This window comes from Sinocyclocheilus rhinocerous, unplaced genomic scaffold (assembly GCF_001515625.1).
Source record: "Sinocyclocheilus rhinocerous isolate Xijiao unplaced genomic scaffold, SAMN03320098_v1.1 scaffold1169, whole genome shotgun sequence".
Lineage (NCBI taxonomy): Eukaryota > Metazoa > Chordata > Actinopteri > Cypriniformes > Cyprinidae > Sinocyclocheilus > Sinocyclocheilus rhinocerous.
In genome coordinates, this window is record NW_015650322.1 from 732,336 (window position 1) to 741,433 (window position 9,098).

Sequence of the window (9,098 nt, forward strand, 5' to 3'; positions counted from 1 at the left end):
AAAAAAAAGAAATTTATACAAGTTTGGAATTACATGAAAGTTAGTAATTTAATAGAAATTTTCATTGTTGGGTGAACTGCCCCTCAAACATGCTGCTTCATTGTTGAAAAGCTAAGTATATATATACTGTATAAAATTAAGGTTGTAAAAGTGCTTCAGTAATCACAGTTGCATTGGTTTGCTCTCAGTTGCAACACTAAAACCTCACTTGCTGTAAAACTAGTAGCAGCGATAGCAAATCCAGAGGGAGACTGTTCACTGCAGGGCAGGGAAAGGAGATTTAACAGGTGGGTGCATCTGGATAAATCCCAGCCTAGCGTATCGGAGCTCACTCTACCATGCTGCTTTGCACCCACTCTGGTCACTCACCTTTGTTCGCTCCAGACTGATATCTCAATCTTTTGTGTGTGCGTGACTGTGTTGTGCTTCATAAAGAGCTTGTAAAGCATTTGTCGTGCAGCCAGACGCGGTGAATGCGGCTCTCTGCCCTACGTGTGGGCGTGGGTCTCCTCTTTATGTTAGAGGAGGCGCTGTATGTGTGTGTGTGTGTGTGTGAATAGGTGAGGTGTGTGGAGGAGGAGGCAAAGAAGAGGCTTTGTCTCCATAGGTGGGTTTAACATTAATAAAACCCTCCTCCTCTCACTCAAGTATTTTTTCCCAACCTCTTATGCCCCCTATTACGAGCTCTTCATTTTCACTCTTAGTCTCTCTCGCTCATTCACACCCAGAGTCCAAAATTAACAATTGACAAATGCCAAATGGGAATAAAAATTGGCTTTGGTGAGTAAACAAAATACCCTGCTGTTTACTTTTTATTTATTTATTTATTTATTTATTTATTTATTTAAATGTGTGTATTATTTATTGTATTATTTAAATATTATTACATTTTTTATTTACTTTTTATTTATTTATTTAAATGTGTGTATTATTTAATGTATTATTTTTATGTATTTAAATATTATTAGATTTTTTATTAAAATTTTAGGAAGTAATAAAATAATACAAAAAATATATAAACTTATAATATCAATATATATGTGTTTAATAATGGCTGGTAAGATTTATTTATTGTCAGTAAATTTTTTGCAATTTATTGAAAAATGCAAACTTAATTATGCTTTGTCTCAATTTAATCATGCACATAGAGATAATGCTAAGTGCTAATTTCTTTCTGTAATCTTTGTGTGTTTGCACACACATCCCATCACACCTTTTAATGCTTGGCACATGCACATTTCCTGTGGGGGCCTGCTCTTGTGTCCTTCATGGAAACTGTAATTACACAGTGTTCTCTGTGATTTTTCACCCCTGAAGAGCCTGTGCTGAAGCAGTTGGAGGGAGAGAGAGAAAGGATGTGAGGAAGAGTGAGACATTTAATGAGCTCAAGCTTTTCTTCTCAGGCCTTTCAACCTCATGGTAACAGGCATAAAGACACAAACATGAGCTGGAAAACACACACAGCTTTAGGTAGCTTGCATCTTTTTACCATTGCCAGAGCAGTTTTTATACACACACACACACACACACACACACACAAAGAAAAACAAGTAGATAGAATAGAAAAAATAGAAAGCTAGTGTTTTTTTTTTTAATAAAAAAAGAAGATAAATCTAGATAAAGTAGAATTAAAATAGAATAGAAAGTGCTAGAGTTAGAGGGTCAAATAAAGGTGGAACAGATGTGTTTTTAGTCGTTTCTTGAAGATGGCTAAGGACTCAGCTGCTCGGATTGAGTTGGGCAGGTCATTACATTACATTACAGACTAACTAAAGTTGAAAAAGTGAAAAAGCATAATAGGACCCCTTTAACACTTTCTATCAAATTTCTCTCTGTGTGTGTGTGTGACTGCACCCCATGCTCTCATTTGATTTTACATGTATTTTATTTAATATTTATTTAATAATATTATTTCATATTTACACTACTGATAAAACGTTTGGGGTCAGCAAGATTTGTTTTTGTTTGCTTTAAATTAATCAAAAGTGACAGTAAAGACTTTTACATTGTTACAAAAGATTTTAGATTCAAATATATGGTGTTCTTGTCATCAAAGAATCCTGAAAAAATGTATCAGTGTTCTATAAAAATTTTAAACAACAAAACTGTTTTCAACTGTGATAATAAGAAAAGTTTTTTGTGTACCAAATCAGTATATGAAAATAATTTTTGAAGGATCATGTGACACTGAAGACTAGAGTAATGGCTTTGCCATCACAGGAATAAATTACACTTTAAAATATATTATAATAGATAGCAGTTATTTTAAACTAGTAATATTTCGCAATATTTCTGTTTGTATTGTATTTTTTATCAAATAAATGCAGTCTTTTTATTTATTTATTTATTTAGGATCAAATAAATGCACCTCATGTAGTTTTCTTGTGTCCATAACCATATTCTTTGCTGCTGGATTGTCATGGACTCTGTTAAACTGTCCATGAGTAGAGAAACTGTTACTCATCCATTCAAATTGTGTTCATCTCAAATCTTTGGAGGACAGATATGGAGCAGTATTGCGATGCAGGTCTAATGCAAGAAGAACCTCCTGGACTTGACTCCTTGACTTAACCTTTTGTTTGCTGCTCTTTCACAGGGCTGCCCAGAAGCTGAACCTCTCCAAACGGAAGAAGTGTCAGCCGCTTCCGCCTTCCCCACCTGACCCAGAAGTGCCGTTCTTCTACACTGACGGCTTCAGCGCTGCCCTGCAGCTCTCACCCCCACCTGTACCCCCATGTCTCCTCAGGGCAGGGTCAAAGGTTAAGGACAGCCCCGGCATGGGAAAGGTACAGTAATGTTGTCATTGCTCAAACTTAAAAAGTTTTTTTTTTGTCTCCTATACCAGTTCTTTAGAGATGTGTGGATGGAAATGGTTTGTAAAACATGATCAAAGCTCAAGGTTTTGCCAAAAATCAAGGTTTTGCCAAAATTATTGTAATCTGACAATGAATAATAGGTAATCTTGAAACGATGTTGACGGCTTATATTTTATAATTGTAGAGATTTTTTCTTCTTTATTAATAAAATGACATCATGCATAAACCCCTGATTGCCCTCTGCTCAAGAATGCCCCGTGGGTTTATCAGTTTGGCTGGTTCTCGAGTTACCATCAAAGCAGACTGTGTGTGACAGCATGGGTTGGCCCAGTTGCCCTGATTCCCAGGCTGTTGGAATTCCAAGAAGCTCCTTCGGAATGCCAGACAGCATTCCTCACTGTAAGTGACTGACAGGCCGTGGGAGTGGGAAAAGCAATGTATGAAAACAGAAGGGTCAGAGAATGACATCAGGGGGCATTTGAATGAAAGATATATTTCTCTGTCAGAATAGAGCTGTTTATTAGTGCTGGACAGTCTGAGTGTGGAAATGCTTATGATATCCCAATGTCTCAAGGATATTGTGCCTCGTTCTTGGATTATTTGAACACCAGATTTGTGAGCATTACTTCTGGTGATCTGGAATATTATTTCCTTTAAGTATATGAACAGATCAGATGTCGTTGTTTGCTATTTGGGATTGTAAGGCAAAGGAATAAGTATTGTCTGAACCTGTAGCAATTCAAGATAAGTCAGGTTTAAAATAACAGGGATAAAATAAGCAAACTAACAGCCCTGATTCTCCATGCTAGTTGTTTAGTATCAGTGCTGGAGTTTAGTATTAAAACTCCTCTTTTTGTGAAAATTACAGTAAAGTAGATTAAACTAAACTAAACTAAACTAATAAAACATCTCCCTTAGGGATGCATGATATTAATTTTTTTTCCCAACACTAAGCTGATAATTGTTTTCATATTAACTGACAGATATTACAATTCTAGACAATTTTGTTTGAATTGATAAAAGATAAAAAACTAAAAACTAAAATCAGTTGTTTTAAATGCTGCAAGTGAATTTTATGCATAACAAACTTCAGTGTACACACATTTATAATGTATAGAATGAAAAATTCATATTCATTTAGAGATTTGCTTAAGATTGCTTTTAACTGTTTCAAATGAGTGCTTTTAATGATTAACTTAGCATTAGATGACAGCAAAGGTAATCTAAATGTAAAAAAAAAAACTGTATAAAATATCCAGTAGGCCCTACCAACCAATACCAATTAAATAAATAATAATAATAATTATATTAATGGCCAATATACAGTATTGTGCATTCCTAGATCTCCCTAATGTGGTCTTACAGGCAGTACAGGGATGAGTTGACCATAACATGTGATTTGCCTATAAAAACGCCATCATTCTCAGTGACTGGATGATCACTGTCATGCTAAAGCATGTTGGTACCCATTAGACAAAGCACGTAATCCCGGGTCACACCAGGGGACTGTTCCTGCAATTAGTGTACTTTGAGTCACTTTGTATAAAGAGCATCTGCTTAATATTAACCTAATGAGCTGAGGTCATGCCCTTCTGCCTTCTTTGAAACATCTGAACATATACTGCTACATCTAGACATGTAACTGACAGTTCCATATATACTCTCTTATGGGACTCTCTAGAGCATCATGAGCATCTCAGCATGTTGCCTCTATTTTGGGTAACAAACTCATTCCTTTCCTTAACACTCCCTGGAGGTTTAAAAGCCATGGAAGACTGCATTGACCCACGTATGACCCTCCTCCAGCACAGGTGATGCACTCTAAATAAATTCAGAGATATGGGACCCATTAGAGTCTGGTTTAGGACAACTTATCTGTGGGAAAGTAAGAAGATAATGTGTGTTCTTAGCATTAAATGCTATAATAGACTGCTGACTCATAAACACCAGCAGGTGGTGCAGGTTTTTATGGCGTCATGTCTGCAGGGAGATGATTCGCTCATTAAGAACGGTGAGGTCACCTGAGCTACTCCTTGAAATGCATCCAGACATCTCTGGAGAAGTCAGCTTATTACATCATCCTCATATCCATTGCAGTTGGATGGCTATGTGAATAAAGAATTTTACTTCCCTTAATTGTGCACCTGATTGTGTTGGTGCATTGTGCAAACACAGCATTGGAAAATGTGCACAAAAGGCATTAAAAAAGTTTTCTAAAGTTACACCAAAGGCAGGCAGCTGCAAGTGTTTAATGAGTTTTATCAAGAAAAAGACGAAAAAGACAGTGATTGCTAATAAGCTCCACTGAGTTGAAGTATGTTGCCTGCTGATTTTGAGGCACTTGTAAAGGAAATGGGTATAAACACTCATTTTTTTATTTTTGGAAGAAGGAAATGTCAAAGTGCTTATAAGGCGGCATGTAGAGAGTAACAGGTGATTGTGGGAAGGCAGCGGTAATGCAGTGAGGGTAATGGAAGTTAATCTGTGTGGAAATGATTGATTGACACATCTCTGGTGCTTTTGCACTAAAGGGAATTGTTTGATTTGCCTTTTTTTATAGCAACTTCCAAAAAATGGATTTGAATTGTATCATTGATAAATTAATTGCTTAAAACTCAGTAATTAAAACACAATATAAATTTTTGACAAAATAAATTTTGCAAGGATAAAGTTTGCAAGGATCTATTTATCTGTCTGTCATTCTGTCTGTTGTTCTATGTCAGTCTGTCTGTTGTTCTGTCTGTCTTGTCTGTCTATCATTCTATCTTATCGTTCTGTCATTATGTCTGTCTGACATTTGTCTGTTGTTCTGTTTGTCTATCGCCCTGTCTGTCCCTTTCTTTGTCGGTCTGTCTGTCTGTCTGTCTGTCTGTCTGTCTATCTATCTATCTATCTATCTATCTATCTACAGTATAGAATACATTTTCTGTCTCATTCTGTGATAAGAAGCCACATCATATCACAAAAGGAAGTTATTTCAAACATTCGACTGATGTTGTGGAGTATGTCATTGCATTTCATTTTATTATTGGACCTGGATCCCCAAGCTTGTGAAAATAACTTTTCTGGACTACCATGTCAATCCCTATGTTGTAAAAAAAAAAGTGTTTTTACAATTGGATTTGTTTTATCTTGCCTAGGGTACAAAGTGACTTTTAAAAGCTGCTGGTCTTCCATCTATTCCTTGGAAGGTAAAGCTTAGTCTGTAACAGTCTTTAATGCCAAACATGTCAGTATAAGTAAGGAACATAGTGAGCCTGATCGGGCAACAGAGATCCTTATTGTCTGCCAATTGAATTCTTTATCTCAGTGGAGGACTGTAAACTTCAGGGGCTGTTTGTTGCTGAAAGTGTCCCTAGTGGCAGAGCTATAAAATAAGGTGTTAAACACAGACAGTTGAGTACATTACTGCTTCATTAAGTAGGTGTAATAATAAACTGTTCTGCTTCAGTCATGTTTCACTTTGCTATCATTCATTCTTATGACTGTAAAAGGGAATTGATGTTGCATTCATGCTTTGTGTACATAATGTGTCTCATGTGTACATAAAGTACATAATGTGTCTCATAGTGTTTATACATAGTTTATGCTACTCTGTCAGACACATAGCTACGAATTCATGGTCCCTAAATAAAGTTCTTACCTTTTAAATGAGTTTTTGATTTAACTATTTCTATTTTAATATATTTCAAGATGTAATTTATTCATGTGATCAAAGCTGAATTTTCAGCAGCCTTCTTTCAGAAATCATTCTAATAAAATGATTTGGTGCTTCAGAAACCTTTCTTATTATCATCAATATTACTACTACTAATATTTCTGTGGAAAACGTGATATATTTTATATATTTTTTAATATAATGTTTCTATAAAGTGTCTGGTCAGAACATGGCGGGTCTGCTTTCTGTTTTCCAGCCACACTTTACAGCAGGATGTTCTCTATGTGGGAGCAGAATGGCTTTGGGAATCTCCGTATTCATCTTCTACTGATTACATGCTTTCCACTTTGCTAGTATGAGGGGCATTCTTGGCCAGGAAACTGAAAGACATTATTCTCAAACCACTCAATAATTGTGAGAATTAGTGGGTGGGAGGGTGCAATTACAGCCGTATGCTTTGAATTCAGCCGCAAATTCAAAAATAACTTTTTGTAGGAATTATGTAGGAATATAATTATGATATGAATATAATTGTGTGCTTTGCAGGTGAAAGTAATGGTGAGGATATGCCCTGCCAAAGGATCACGAGACACCTCAGAATCCATGTCCTTTCTCAAGGTAGACGGCCATAAGAAACAGCTGACCTTTTGTGAGCCACCCACCTGTGCACGCTCCACCTCTGCCACCACCCCAAAGATGTTTACCTTTGATGCTGTCTTTACCCAAGATGCTTCACAGGTACAGTAATGGTATAAAAACTTTTTTTGGCAATCAGAGTAATAAAAGCAAGCATTTTACAAGTTACACCAAGGAGATATTCCCTATTTCCTGTCTGTACTTATAATTTTATACTGAACAAAAATCTTCACAGAATTGATGTCAAACAGGCAGGACATCTATGCTGAGATCAAAGCAATGCATTAGGGAGATATTCAGTTTCGCTTGGTTTGCAAGGTAGATAAAAGGTTTGTGTTGGTGAGTTGGGGTTATCGTTCCGAGCCCACAGCGCCTGAAGGGATCTCAGAGGAAAAGATAACAGAGCTCTTTTCTCTGCTTGCTCCTGAACTCTTTGGGAGTTTGGAGTCTTTGGGTTTCCTGTCCTAGAAACATCAGGTCTGATGATCAATGACTACCCCACATTGTTCAGAACAAAAGAAGCTTTGAATGAGCATACATCAGACGTGGTTCTTACAAAAACACTGTCAAAGCTTTCCTCAAGCTGCAAAATACACACATAATTCCAGGGTTTGAAATCTTCATCTGTGTCCTTACTGTATTCTGCATCTCTTTGGGAAGTTTCAAGGATGAGCAAGGATCAAGTTTGCAAGGATCTATCTTTCTGTCTGTAATTCTATCTGTCTGGCTGTCTGTTGTTGTATCTATGTGTCAGCCTGTCTATCTGTTGTTCTGTCTGTCTATCATTCTATCTTTCTGTCATTATGTCTGTCTGACATTTGTCTGTTGTTCTGTTTGACTGTCATTCTGTCTGTTTTTCTGTTGTTCTATCTATCTGTCTGTTATTATGTCTGTCGCTCTAGCTGCTATTCAATCTATCTTTGCTCTGTCTGTCCATTTATCTGTCTGTTTCTGACTGTCTGTCTGTTGTTCTGTCTGTCTGACTGTCTGTCATTCGATCCATCATTCTGTCATTCTGTCTGTCTGACATTTGTCTGTTGTTCTGTTTGTCTGTTGTTCTGTCTGTCTCTCTCTTTGTCGTATTGTCTGTCTGTTTTTCTGTTGTTCTATCTATATGTCTGTTGTTCTGTCTGTTGCTCTGTCTGCCATTCTATCTGTCTGTCTGTTTGTCACTCTGTTTCTGTCCGTGTTTCTGTCTGTCTGTCATTCGATCTATCGTTTAGTCATTCTGTCTGTCTGACATTTGTCTGTTGTTCTGTTTGTCTGTTGTTCTGTCTGTCTGTCTGTCTGTCTGATGTTTTGTCTATCATTCGGTCTGTCTGTTGTTCTTTCTGTCTGTTGTTTTATCTATGTGTCTGTCTATCCTGTCTGATCTGTCTGATGTCCATTCTTTCATTCTGTCCAACTGTATTTCTATCTGTCTATCAATCTAATGTTCTGTCTACCATTTTGTCTGTCGTTCTATGGTTCTATCTGTTGTTCTGTCTGTAAATTTATCGGTCTGTCTGTCTGTCTGAATTAGAAATACTGTATGTACAACTAATACTGTAAAACAGTTTGAGTTAGTGTTTAAATCTGGGTTTGTGTCCTCAGGCGGAGGTGTGCTCAGGGACAGTGGCGGAGGTTATCCAGTCTGTGGTCAACGGGGCAGATGGCTGCATCTTCTGTTTTGGTCAAGCCAACCTCGGTTAGTAAACATCTGTTCAACCTAGTAGCCCATATTTTACTGTAATTAACTTTATTGTTATGATTAGGGATGCACCGATACCATTACTGGTATCGGTATCGGGCCTGATACTGAGCTCTTGTACTTGTACTCGTACTCGTTAAAATGCCCCGATACCAAACGCTGATACCACACAGCACGTGATAAGCGCCATATTCAAACAATGAAACACCGACAACAGAACAACAGACAGCAGAATGGAGTTATTATATAGATTAAGGATGTCTACGAAGTATATGTATGCAATGAATATAATGTTAAA

The 9,098-nt window shown here is 37.0% G+C and overlaps 1 protein-coding gene across 1 annotated transcript in view; it reads left to right on the top strand.

Moving 5' to 3' along the window:
• LOC107711661 (kinesin-like protein KIF26A) overlaps nucleotides 1-9,098 on the top strand; it is a 76,791-nt gene that overhangs the window by 50,222 nt on the left and 17,471 nt on the right. The window contains exons 5-7 of the mRNA XM_016516679.1: nucleotides 2,597-2,786; nucleotides 7,021-7,212; nucleotides 8,704-8,797. Of these exons, the coding sequence (XP_016372165.1) occupies nucleotides 2,597-2,786; nucleotides 7,021-7,212; nucleotides 8,704-8,797 (476 nt within the window). The remainder of the gene's footprint in view (nucleotides 1-2,596; nucleotides 2,787-7,020; nucleotides 7,213-8,703; nucleotides 8,798-9,098) is intronic.